General features: G+C 50.7%; 10 protein-coding genes across 10 annotated transcripts; 7 read left to right on the forward strand and 3 right to left on the reverse strand.

The window, feature by feature from the left end:
* Positions 1-44: 44 nt before the first annotated feature.
* On the reverse strand, positions 45-5,415 carry OGAPHI_001243 (uncharacterized protein; the record flags this gene model as incomplete). Its single annotated transcript, XM_046201984.1, has 4 exons — positions 45-2,228; positions 2,375-4,286; positions 4,445-4,624; positions 4,955-5,415. The coding sequence occupies 4 exons, from the start codon at positions 5,413-5,415 to the stop codon at positions 45-47; spliced, it is 4,737 nt and encodes a 1,578-aa protein (XP_046064153.1).
* OGAPHI_001244 (uncharacterized protein) lies at positions 60-2,210 on the forward strand (the record flags this gene model as incomplete). The annotated part of the gene is made up of 1 exon (XM_046201985.1): positions 60-2,210. One exon carries the CDS (start codon positions 60-62, stop codon positions 2,208-2,210), a length of 2,151 nt encoding a protein of 716 aa, XP_046064154.1.
* On the forward strand, positions 2,265-3,374 carry OGAPHI_001245 (uncharacterized protein; the record flags this gene model as incomplete). The annotated part of the gene is made up of 3 exons (XM_046201986.1): positions 2,265-2,520; positions 2,815-2,878; positions 3,032-3,374. 3 exons carry the CDS (start codon positions 2,265-2,267, stop codon positions 3,372-3,374), a joined length of 663 nt encoding a protein of 220 aa, XP_046064155.1.
* OGAPHI_001246 (uncharacterized protein) lies at positions 4,376-5,899 on the forward strand (the record flags this gene model as incomplete). Its single annotated transcript, XM_046201987.1, has 1 exon — positions 4,376-5,899. The coding sequence occupies one exon, from the start codon at positions 4,376-4,378 to the stop codon at positions 5,897-5,899; it is 1,524 nt and encodes a 507-aa protein (XP_046064156.1).
* Positions 5,900-5,905: 6 nt separating this feature from the next.
* OGAPHI_001247 (uncharacterized protein) lies at positions 5,906-9,004 on the reverse strand (the record flags this gene model as incomplete). The annotated part of the gene is made up of 1 exon (XM_046201988.1): positions 5,906-9,004. The coding sequence occupies one exon, from the start codon at positions 9,002-9,004 to the stop codon at positions 5,906-5,908; it is 3,099 nt and encodes a 1,032-aa protein (XP_046064157.1).
* OGAPHI_001248 (uncharacterized protein) lies at positions 6,567-7,070 on the forward strand (the record flags this gene model as incomplete). The annotated part of the gene is made up of 1 exon (XM_046201990.1): positions 6,567-7,070. One exon carries the CDS (start codon positions 6,567-6,569, stop codon positions 7,068-7,070), a length of 504 nt encoding a protein of 167 aa, XP_046064158.1.
* Positions 7,173-8,042, forward strand: OGAPHI_001249 (uncharacterized protein; the record flags this gene model as incomplete). The annotated part of the gene is made up of 1 exon (XM_046201991.1): positions 7,173-8,042. The coding sequence occupies one exon, from the start codon at positions 7,173-7,175 to the stop codon at positions 8,040-8,042; it is 870 nt and encodes a 289-aa protein (XP_046064159.1).
* On the forward strand, positions 8,388-8,639 carry OGAPHI_001250 (uncharacterized protein; the record flags this gene model as incomplete). The annotated part of the gene is made up of 1 exon (XM_046201992.1): positions 8,388-8,639. One exon carries the CDS (start codon positions 8,388-8,390, stop codon positions 8,637-8,639), a length of 252 nt encoding a protein of 83 aa, XP_046064160.1.
* Positions 9,005-9,192: 188 nt separating the features above from the next.
* Positions 9,193-10,869, forward strand: OGAPHI_001251 (uncharacterized protein; the record flags this gene model as incomplete). Its single annotated transcript, XM_046201993.1, has 1 exon — positions 9,193-10,869. One exon carries the CDS (start codon positions 9,193-9,195, stop codon positions 10,867-10,869), a length of 1,677 nt encoding a protein of 558 aa, XP_046064161.1.
* Positions 10,032-12,139, reverse strand: OGAPHI_001252 (uncharacterized protein; the record flags this gene model as incomplete). The annotated part of the gene is made up of 3 exons (XM_046201994.1): positions 10,032-10,273; positions 10,561-10,793; positions 10,920-12,139. 3 exons carry the CDS (start codon positions 12,137-12,139, stop codon positions 10,032-10,034), a joined length of 1,695 nt encoding a protein of 564 aa, XP_046064162.1.
* Positions 12,140-12,150: the final 11 nt, after the last annotated feature.

Here is a 12,150-nt window from a genome sequence, read left to right on the forward strand (position 1 = left end):
ACATAAGCGTCAAATTTTTTTGTCCAACTGGAATAAAGTTTAATTTATTCTTTTAAATCATGTCCTTCAAATTGGAAATTGCTGGAAAAGCTCCATTGGTGGACTACGCTGCCTTGACAGCTGCTTCCTTCATTAACAACGGAACAGAAAAGTCGTTGGAAATTGACTTTATTGACGACAAGGTTGTTTCCAAAGAGATCAACTCTTCCTTGAGATTGGTTGATGGAGACAAAACCATCACCTCTGGCCCAGAGGTTTTGAGCCATCTTGCTGACAAGTTCCCTCACTTGTTCTTGGAGAAGTCTGCCTCTGAGCCTTGGGTTAAGTTCGCTTACGAGAACCTCACCGTCAAGGACTTCAAGAAGCTTTCTGTTGATCTGGAGAAACTGGACTCCCATTTGAGTTTGAGATCGTTCATTGTTGGCTACGACGCCTCTGTTGCCGACATCGCTGCTTGGGGAGCTCTGCGTGCCAACGCCGTGATGGGATCTGTTTTGAAGAACGCTGTCTACATCAACATCACCAGATGGTACCAGTACCTGGAATCTGACGAGAGATTTGGAGGTGTTGTTGAGCTGTTGACCAAATCGTTGGCCGAGATCAGAAAGGCTTCCAAGGCTGGAACCAAGAAGGAGACCCACAAGGCCAACTTCGAGATCGATCTTCCAGACGCAAAGGACGGCCAGGTCGTTACCAGATTCCCTCCTGAACCTTCTGGATACCTCCACATTGGTCACGCTAAGGCTGCTTTGTTGAACCAGTATTTCGCCAAGGCCTACCACGGAAAGCTGATCATCAGATTCGACGATACCAATCCTTCCAAGGAGAAGGTCGAGTTCCAGGACTCCATTCTGGAAGATTTGGAGCTGTTGGGCATTAAAGGTGACAAGATCACCTATTCGTCCAATTATTTCAATGAGATGTACGACCTTGCCGTCAAGATGATCAAGGAAGGAAAGGCGTACTGTGACGACACTCCTTTGGAGCAGATGAGAGCCGAAAGAATGGACGGTATCAAGTCTGCCAGAAGAGATAGAACCGTTGAGGAGAACTTGCGCGTGTTCACTGAAGAGATGAAGAACGGTACCGAGGAAGGTTTGAAGAACTGTTTGAGAGCCAAGATTGACTACAGTGCTTTGAACAAGACTCTGAGAGACCCTGTTATCTACAGATGCAACCTGACTCCTCACCACCGTACTGGTTCCGAGTGGAAGATGTACCCTACTTACGACTTCTGTGTTCCTATTGTTGATGCTATAGAGGGAGTCACTCACGCATTGAGAACTATCGAGTACAGAGACAGAAACGTCCAGTACGAGTGGATTCTGCAGGCTTTGAACCTGAGAAAGGTGCACGTTTGGGATTTTGCCAGAGTCAACTTTATCAGAACCTTGCTTTCCAAGAGAAAGTTGCAATGGTTTGTTGACAAGCAGTACGTTTCGAACTGGGACGACCCAAGATTCCCAACTGTCAGAGGTATTAGAAGAAGAGGTATGAGTGTTGAGGGACTGCGGAACTTTGTGATCTCGCAAGGTCCATCCAAGAACATTATCAACTTGGACTGGAACATCATTTGGTCTGCCAACAAGAAGGTGATTGATCCAATTGCTCCAAGACACACTGCTCTTGCCGAGGACCATCTTGTTCACGTGAAGCTCTCTAAGGGTCCAGAAAAGGAGTTTTCTGAAGACAGACCTAAGCACAAGAAGAATCCTGACGTTGGAACCAAGAAGGTGTACTTCTCTTCCGATCTTTTGTTGGAGCAAGAGGACGCCAAGGCCATTGCCGACGGCGAGGAGGTCACCTTCATGGACTGGGGTAACGTTATCTGTGACAAGGTGATCAAGGAGGACGGACTGGTGAAGGAGATCCAGGCCACTTTGCACCTGGACGGAGATTTCAGAAAGACCAGCAAGAAGTTGACCTGGCTTGCTGCCGACAAGTTTGTTCATGTGGACCTGGTGGACTTTGACCATCTGATCACCAAGGACAAATTGGACGAGGGTGACAACTTTGAGGACTTCCTCACTCCAAAGACCGAGTTCCATACCAAGGCCATTGCCGACGTCAACGTCAAGGACCTGAAGGTGGGCGACGTGATCCAGTTCGAAAGAAAGGGATACTTCAGACTCGACTCCACCGACAACGGTCTTGTGTTCTTCACTGTTCCAGACGGAAAGAGCGTCAACAAGTACGGAGCCAAAGCTTAAGTAGTTAATCACTCCAATCTGTGAATGATCAAGTATCGAATAAGAATCTCAACCATGGAAACCAGCACGCTGAGTCCGATCGCGATGATTAAAATCGTAGTAATCTTGGTCATTGTGCGTTCTGCCAACGAGTCTGCCAGAATGTCGAAAAAGTCCAAAAACACTTTGCATCTGTCGTTGATCACCTCAACTCGCTGGTCGATCTCCAAGTACTCGCGAATGGCCGAGTACAATGGGTCGAGACCGGGCTCGATTGTCCAGAAGTATTCTGGCTTATCCAGCACGTTGGACGACAAGTTCACCTCGTTACGTAGCTGGAACAGTTTTCCGGTCTTGATGAGCAGTTTCTGACGTGTGTAGTTCTGTAACTTGCCTGTTAGAGCCAGGGCTTTGGGCAGTCTGGAGATCGAGTTCAGAATGTTGCTCATCTTGCTCTCGAACATAGACAGCTTGGTGGACTGTGCAATGGCATGCGACACCGTCAGCTTGATCAGATGGTCACCGGACTTGAGCGTGATCATGTCGTTGTAAATCCGTGGCGTGGGGATGTCGCTGATGTACTCAAAGTGGAACTCCTCGGTCTCGATATTATGTTCGGGAACAGGCTTCACGATAAACGTGACCGGCGTCTGGGGCTGTTCCTCGTTGCTGTTGGACGACGTGAGCGAGTAGTTCGGGAACGACGGGTCGTGCTGGTCGTCGTCGTCGTCATCGTCAAGCTCGAACTCGCCGGGCTGGATCTTGGCGAAAACAAGGTCCGCAAGAATGTTCTTTTCGTGGATCTCGGTGAAGTTCCAGAAAACAACCACTCCGTAGTCCAGAACAAACATCTCGGCGTGTTTGGTCAAGTCGGGCAAGTTGGCCCGTTTCTTAGACGATGTCGACGACTTACGACGAGTCCCGTGTCCGTTTTTTTCCAAACGGTCAGACGACTCTGTGTCGTCGATCGCAGACGTGTCGCTGGACTTTGAGGTCTTTTCTGCCTCTCCCGCCGAGTCACTATCACGAGCCTCCTCCTCCAACAACATGCTGTCGGTGGGACTGCTGCTGACGAAAAACTGGGGCTCGTACGGATCAAACTCGTTGTTGTGCTGCTGTTCCTCCACGAGACTGCCAGCAGGACTCATTTTCGGCGACCCGATGCTTTGGACGTCTCCGTCCTGACCCGAATAGAACTCGTAATGGTGGTCTCTCTGTTCTGTCTTGTCGAGGAAATTCTCCAACAGCTGGTTACCATGCTGCATCTTGGCCGAGTTGTTAGACTGGACTCGGTACCCGTTGTCTCCAGGAAGCAACGGCAAAGTGTACGGCACATAAAGAGCCTCGTCGTACAGTCTTGGAGAAACCATGTGGTATTTTGACAAGAACTTGCTTGTCAGGTTCAAATTAAACCCTTCCGAGATCAAATAGGCCGTCACTCTTGGATAAACGTCTGCTCTCTGTTCCTTTGACAGTTTCTCTGCCTTTGTGCGGACGTGCGTGCTGTTGAAAATGTTATCTGTGGTTGTTTCCTCGCCGATTTCGTGGTTCCGCAGCAACGCGGCCTCGTCATCGTCAATTGAGTACGGGACCTGATCATGGTCTGGAATCAGAACGAGTTTCTGCGACGTTTTGGACGTTCTTGTAGGAAGAGTCTTGTAGTATTGCGGGACCATCCGGGGACCCGATCGCGATAGATTGTTGATGTATTGCGCATTAGGAGAAACATTTCGTGGGAGTTCTCTTTGTCTTGAAGAAGGAATATCACTGATATTGGAGATGATGTTGGAGACGGAAATGTCGCTAAATTTGGTCATCGAGACAGGTCGCCGTTGTTTCGACGAAGAAGACTTGACCCACGCAGGCGGCGAGACCCTATCTGGCTGGCCGGACTTTTTGATTCTCTCTTGTTTATGGCCAGCAAAAGGCGCCTTTATCTGGTTCTTTCTGGCGTCCGTGACAAGAATCGAGGGCGATCTCTTGGCGGTGGACGACCGCGTTCGTTGCGGGCCGCCCAAACCATGCGGTTCCTCGTGCGAATCCTGGGACAAATGTCGCGATCCCGTCATAATGGAAACAATTGGAGGTGCCTTTCCTCTAATTATTTTTTTAATGGCTGTGCCGGGTCCGGGTAGCGTTGTTTAGAAAAAATCAACCAACAAAGAAAACTTGGATAGTTTAACAATATGAGTGATAGTGATGACGATTTGTTGGCCCTTGCCGGAATGGGCTCCGAGGGAGAGGAAAGCGATTACGAGCCAACGTTGCAGACCACTTCGCGGACAAGCGGGCTCAAGCGCAAGACCGTGGACGACGACGAGGACGACGAGGACGACGAATCCAAACAAGACCCGTATCCGTTGGAGGGCAAGTTCAAAGATGAGGAGGACAAGGCTGCGTTGTTGAGCATGGACGAGGTCACCAGAGAACAGGTCCTGTACGATCGTGAACAGGAGAGAGAAAAGTACCGTGAGAGACGGTATCTTGCTTTGAGGGCAAGGCAAAGCCAGGCCGAGTCGAGCGCCCTCAAGACGGCAGAGCCCACGGGGAAAAAATTGCGTACTAGCAAGCTACACGAGTTGAAGAAACAGAGAGAAAAGAAGACCAGAAAGACACAGAGAGCAGACTCCGAGGACGAAGATATGGAGGACACTATGGCTGCTGAAGAAGACGAGGAGGACGATTACGAGGAAGGATACTACTCTGACGAGGTGGAATCTCGTCAAAGAAAATCGCACACTAGTGATTACGACGACAAGTACTACCAGGACGCTACTTTGAAGGACGTTAATAGCAAAGTGCGTTCGAGTCGGACGATTTTGTCACGGTTCCTGTTTAGAGACGAGTTTGACCAGGTGATCAGAAACACGTTTGTCCGGGTCAATGTTGGTGTTTCCAGAGAAACAGGACAGTCGCAGTACAGAATGGCCAAGATCGAGGAGGTGAAACGCGGCGGAAAGCCATACCATTTGTTGAACAAGCCGTGCGACACGTACTTGGTTGTTTCGCAAGGAGATTCCAAGAAACTTATCGATATGAAGTGTCTTTCCGACTCGCCAATCAGTCCGAGCGAGTTCGAGTCGTACAAGAGACGGCTCGAGGACTCCAGTTTGGAGCTGCCGTCGCTGGGCGATGTGGACGCCAAGTTCAGAGAACTCAGAGACATGTCCACCCGAAAACTGACTGACGAGGATATCAACAAGATGGTTGCACGTAAAGAGGCCATTTCCGTGGCCACGATGGACTCGGGTAACAGAGTCAAGAGACTCGCCAGGTTGAGAGAAGAGTTGCAGGTTGCTGTTGAAAGAGAGGATCTGGGCAATGTGGAGCGTTTGACCAAACAGATCGACGAGCTGTCCAAGTACGTTCATGCGGACTCGGGAGAGCTTTCGAGAATGGACAAGATCAACCTGCGTAACAAGAAGACCAACGAGACCGCCATCAGAAGAGCAGAGAAGAAGAACGTCGAGAGTAGACAGAAACAGCTGCTCAGCAACAACTTCAACGATCCGTTTTCCAGACTCAGAACCAACCCAAAGATCTTTTACACTTCTGCACAGTCTGCGCAAAAGGAAATTGCTGACGAACAGAAACCTACAGAGGATACAAAAGAGGACGCGGAACAAGCTGCAAGAAGCAGTCTTTTTATGACAAACGGAATCGATTCCGTGATCAAGGAGGTGACGTTTGATTTCAAGCTGGAAGTCTGATTATGGCTATGTGAATGCAACGTATTCGGTCAGGAACCGCTTGTCCTCTTCGCTGAGCAACGAGTAGATCTCGTGGAACCCAGAGGTGTTTCTGGCTGTACATTCTTTGAAGAAGGAGCCGAGCAACTGGCGGATATCGTCGCCGTTGTTGTCTGCGACGGAACGGCCTGTTTGCTCGTCTTCTTCGGCGTACTGACGCAGCTGTTCGAACGTGGGCACCCCGACCTCGTCGAGGTCTTCCCAGCCATCGTCGTCATCGTCGCTGTCTGGTTTCTGGACCTGTTGTGCGTGCTGTGCTCTCTGGGCAGATTTTTCCTGGAACTTGAACTCGCTGAGCAGAAGTTTGATGATTTTGACGTCCGCGCCGATCTGCTCGTACTTGATGGGCATTTTCTTGGACATGGACCGCGTGACAATCACGTCGTCCGGGATCTGGTTAGGGATCACGTCGCCGTTGACCGCAAACGACTTGAGTCGCTGGTCGTTCAGCTTGTAGATTTCAATAAAGGCCTTAATATTGGACAGGATTTTATCGTAGCCACGCATCACCTCAAACGACTGCAACCACACGGGGATCACTTTTTCGAGTGCTGGACGGTTGTCCACAGAGAAATTTGCGAGGAAGTCGATTGTCTGTTGCGGCTGTTGCACCGTGAGCGTGTTGAAAATGAGCACGAGGTTCTCGATGGTGATCATTTCTTTGGCAGAGATGAGTCTCAGAGTGACGGCTTTTAGAATGTCCTCAAAGTACTGCCACACAGACGCCTCTGAGCTGAAGTTCTGGATCAGCAGCACCACCAGGTCGCCGAGGCGGACAATTGCCCGGTCGCTCATGGACGGCGAAAGAAACTTGGATAGGATCTTGAGCACGAGCTCGTCCCCCGAGGTGCCGGAGGCCGGGTCGCGGTACGACATGATGAACTGGGACGATTTGGCCAGCAGACCGTTGAACACCTCGGACGACGACTGCAGAGTCTCGTCATCGTCGCAGCTGAGAATGAGGTTGCAGATCTCGGGGAATAGGAACTGGAACACGTCCTGGGGAATCTGGGAGTCCTGGTTGGGGCCCTTGATGAACACCGTGAGCACCTGCAATGAAAGGTCGAGCTCAGGCGAGTACTGGCCCTTGGAGTCGGCGATAATCTTGAGTAATGGCTCGAGGCCCTTGTAGCACAGGTTGAGGTAGTTTTCCTGTGGAATGTCCTTGAGCAGGTCTTCGATACACTCCAGCGTTGACGCCGTGAGCGAGTAGTTGGAGCAGTCTCTGAACCCAATGGTAAGACACAGGTTGAAGATAGCCTCGTTCTGCACGAGAGCGGTGTTGTTGATATTAATGATGATGGTCAACGACTCGAGGATCATGATGTTGGCGTCCTCTGTGGCGTCGTTCATGATCTGGTTGACCAGATCCAGCAATTGCGACTGTGTTTGTTCGGAGAACTGCGACGACCGCACAAAATGGTTAAAGTACTGGAACGAAATCAGACTGGCAGCCTTGACGATCTCAAAGCCGTGGTCCAGTTTGTGCACCACAGCGAGGATCTGTTCCAATGACGACACGCTGAACGTCTCGAGCTGCGACTCGTACCGCAAGATGTACTTGGGAACCAGCAAAACGAGTCGCGACACAAACAGCTGTGAATCACCAATGTGTGCTGGAATTAGGTTGATCACAAACTCCAGCAGATCCTGCAGCTTGAACGGCACGTTTGCGTCTTCCGAGCCGGTATCGTTGGAGAACAGACACATCAATAGGTACGCAGTGCTTTCGAGCAGTCTCCAGTCGGCACCCTCGTGGACTTGGGTAGTAAACGTCTGGACGAGCTGGTTGATCATGGACTGGTTGGTCGACGCAGTGACGCTCTCCAGCAGATCTTTGGCGGCGTCTCTGACGGCCGTTCCGGTCTCGATCGAGAGTTCTGTCTCGACGCTCACAAACTCGTTGAAATCGTCCTCGAAACCGGACTGTGCTTCCACCGGCAATCCGCTCAGTTGGACCAGCAAAGCACACAGTTTCTGCAGCACGGGGCCTGGAACGACGTCGTTCGACAGGTCGAGCAACGACTGCAAGAACTCGATTTCCGAGGCGATCAGCGTAACAAGACTCTTGGACGACTCGATCCGCTCGGTCTGGCTGGCCTGAAACTCTTTGGAGTCCCGGAACGCAGAGTTGATGGCCGCGTCCATGTCCTCCACCGTGAGAAACGGCACGTACACGGAAGCCATGTTGTTGATCTCCTCCAAAACTGTCTCGAGAAGGCGGCCGTTGATGGACTCGGCAACCCGCGGGAACGAGGTGACCAGCGAGGTCAGACACCCGTACAGCTCGTTTTTCAGTCCAGCCACAAAAAGCGAGTCGAGCGACGACTTGTCGTGGACAAAGCCAGCGGCGATGTTGGCCAGCAGGTCCAGCACGTGCGGAACAACCTGGTCGACGAACTGGGCGCGGGCCTGATTGCCCGAGATCTCTGCCGTGTTGAGGATCTCAATGACCGTTTTCAGTAGTTTGAGAGTCTGTGCCTTGATCTGGTGGGTGGACGAGTCGGAGTTGAGAATCAGCTCGGCGGTCTGCATGATCCTCATGGAAACACCACCCTCAAAGAACTGTTCCTCCGGGATCAAGTCGTCAAACAGGTCCTGCAACACGCCCAAGGAGCCCAACACCTGGCTCGGAGTGCTCTTCGTGTCGGTGACCATGTCGTACAGATTGGACAGCAACGACGGCCACTCGTCCGGGTAGTCCACGGCGGCGATCTGTGTGATCGCGTAGCTGGCCGAATTTCTGATCTTGGAGTCTGGATCGCCCACCAGTTTCAAGAGACCGTCTCTGATGAACTGTTTGGCTTCTGTCTGGACGGTGGACGGACCTTCGTACGAGTCGAACGCGGGCGACCAGAACTTGGGAACAAGTCGTTTGATGTGCAGCAATGCGGCCTGGCGAACGCCAAAGTCCACCTGGTCAGACGTGCCAACAACAACAAGAGTGTATAGAGTCTGGGACGGATCGGACCGCGACAGCTGGTCAAACTCCTGTTCAGCCCGCGTTCTCGTGTAATTATCGGAACTCGTCTGGTACGAGATCAATTGCACCACCTGCGATTCCATATCGGGACAAGAAAAGTGTCTGTGTTATGTACAAGTGACAGAGTCGCGTTAGTATGGGATACTAATTTTTTTGTATGGTGGAACCGTCTTTTCCACTGCCAGAACTAGGTCTGTGCAAGTAATACAATTTAATGGCAAACATTAAATAAGTTTCAAAATATTCATATAAACCGTCATTAACACTCACCATGTCTCTGGATCTAGCTATAGATAAAAACGACTCGTTTGTGCCCGACGAAGAAGACGATTTGTGTCCTCTCTGTGTGGAGGAAATGGACATCACAGATAAAAACTTCTGGCCATGTCCTTGTGGGTACCAGGTGTGTCAGTTTTGTTACAACAACATCAGAACGAACCCGGAGCTCAACGGTAAATGTCCTGCGTGTCGTCGACAGTACGAGGACAAGAACGTGGTGCACAAGAACGTTACAGCCGAAGAATGGAAGATCAACCAGGCTCGTAAGGAGAAACAGAAACGGGAACGAAGACAAGTGGAAAAGGAACGGAAGGACGCCGAACAGGCTAAACGTCACCATCTCGCAGGCATGAGAGTCATCCAGCAGAATTTGGTGTATGTGGTGGGTCTAAATCCACCATGTAGTGCAGAAGATTTACCAGCAGTCTTGCGGTCAGACAAGTATTTTGGTCAGTACGGTAAGATCTCGAAAATCGTCATCAACAAGAGAACTCCAAACCCAAACAACCCGCATCATACCAACCCGGGATATGGCGTTTATGTCACGTTTGCTCGGAAAGAAGACGCCTCCAGATGCATTGCTGCTGTTGACGGCTCGATCAGCGATGGACGGGTCCTCAAGGCTGCCCATGGAACAACAAAGTACTGCTCTTCTTACCTTAGAGGACAGCCTTGTCCAAACCCAAACTGCATGTTCTTGCACGAGCCAGGAGAAGAGGCCGATTCGTACACTCGGAAAGATTTGTCCACTCGTGCCATCAACAAGAAGTACGAGGAAAGAAGTGCCACCAACGGTCTGATTCCTCCTCCTCCCGCCTCGTCGTCGTCGTCTCACCACGAAGAACAACCCTCCCCAGAACCGGTGTCTGCGGTTCCTACTCCGTCGCCCGCTCCTGCTTCTGCCCACGACGACGAAAACATGCCTGCTCTTCCTCCAACGGCCTCGTGGGCCAAAGTCCAGTCCCAGTCGAGCCTTGGTCCATCCTCCATCAACGACCTTCCTGTTCCTGGCGGACTTTCTGCCTTCCCATCTTTGGGCGATGCTCTGTTGCAAAGACCAGTGAAAACACCAACTATCCAACAGAAGAAGAAAGACAAGAGCAAGGACATCGGTATCATTGAAGACCCTCTGCTGTGCTTCAAGATGGTGGACGAGAACCTCAAGCTGCTCAATAGTCACGACGAGTTCTCCTACACGATCAAGGCCAGTTTGAGAAAAAGTCCTGCCCAGGCGCCTTTCCACCGGTTCAATACAGAAGAAATGCACAACACTTTGATCTCTCCAGAAGACAACAAACAGCACATGTCCAAGCTGATCGACTCGTTGTTGTTCGTTCCGTTCAGCAAGAACTACAGCTACAAGTCGTCTGTTTCTCCTGAGGCTGCCAAGCCTGTGCAAGCAGCACAACCTTCACAACAATTCTACCAGCCTCAGCCACAGAGATATCAAAACAGCATTCTTCAAGCCGGAAAGCAATCTGCACAGCAATTTCTACAACAACAGCTCCTTCAGGAACAGAAACTGAAGGCTCTGCGTCTAGATAAACCAAGCACAGCCACTCCTCCTCCACCAGGACTTTTCCCGGCCTCCAGCTCGGATAATATCAAGAGTAATAACAGTGCCGAGCTGTTGAGCCAGTTGATGGGTGGAAAGAAAGTGGCCGTGTAGATATGTACAATGTCAATTATTTGTATTAATATTTATCCTTGTTGACGAACCGACTTAGAGGACTGGCCTCCAGTCCCGGGATTTCATGATAACTAACGTTCGTATCGAATCTGACGCTCGATCCGGTCACTTTGGCACTGTCATCTCGTAATAGCAGCGCTGCCGGAGGAGTGAAGTAGACAGAAGAGTCCAAAATGCGTTGTGGAGACCGTGTTGGCGACCGCAGTGGAGACATCTGCGATATTTGCGACGCATTTGCATTGGACTGGTCCGGATTGAATGTGTAGTAATTGTTGGTTGTTGTAGTTTTGGAAGACCTGAATTTGTTGAACAACACGTTTGGAACAAGAACCAAGAACAGGATCAACAAGATGAGTCCGAAAAGCGTCCGGAAACTCAGGTTGTGGAAGAACGCGTTCATACAGTCGGCCATGATCTCAAAGTAGGCAACCGTGGTGATCACTGATTCGGGATCTCTGTTCATGCAGTTATCCCATTCGTTGCAGGGTTCTTCCAATGCTGGAACACGCAGTTCGGGAGAACAGTTGTTTCTGAAGTATTCTCGTTTGCACAGAGAGATCTCGTGCATGAGTTTGTTGGAGTATCCTTGGATCTTGCGGTCGGCATCGTGTTTGATTGCCAGGAACGAAAACAACACCATAGTAGCGAACGACACAAAAACCAGGGTGTTGAGAAGAATCTGGACCACCAGAGTGAGGTTCGATGCGCATTGCGGGTCTGAGAGAAGCGTGTAGACCAGCTTGGAGTACGATTTCTGCTGTTTTGGGGCCGCTTGTTGCAGGATTGTTGATTTGTTGGTTTCGAGCGATGGACGGGGGTTTGTGTTTGAAAGACGTCTTCTTTTCCTGTTTGTAAGGTTCATGGGCGATCCTGACGTGGGAAATCGTTTATCAAACACGTTGTAGGCGCCCTTGACCGGGTTCAAGTGGCCGTCCTGGGTCTTGGACATTCGGAGCCCGGGCTGCGAGTTGACAAAGTCCTCACTAACAGACTTGCGGTCCGGGCTGAGCGACGAATTTTTCAAGATCGACACTGGTGTCTTGTTGGCCGACGCAAACGACAACGGCGTCGAATTATCCTTGCTGCCCAGGTAGTTGTAATTATTGTTGAGTTTTTCAGGCGCCAGGGTCTGGCCAAGCTGGGCTTTTCGCAAGGTTTCTGTTATCTCGCGACGTTCATGTGGCATGTGGTTTTGAACAGGAGTCAAATCGACTCGTAAGTCACCGTCTAAAGAGCCAGAGGGAGACATCTGGCCAAACA

This window comes from Ogataea philodendri (genome assembly GCF_020536065.1).
Source record: "Ogataea philodendri strain CBS6075 chromosome Unknown scaffold4, whole genome shotgun sequence".
NCBI classification, from domain to species: domain Eukaryota; kingdom Fungi; phylum Ascomycota; class Pichiomycetes; order Pichiales; family Pichiaceae; genus Ogataea; species Ogataea philodendri.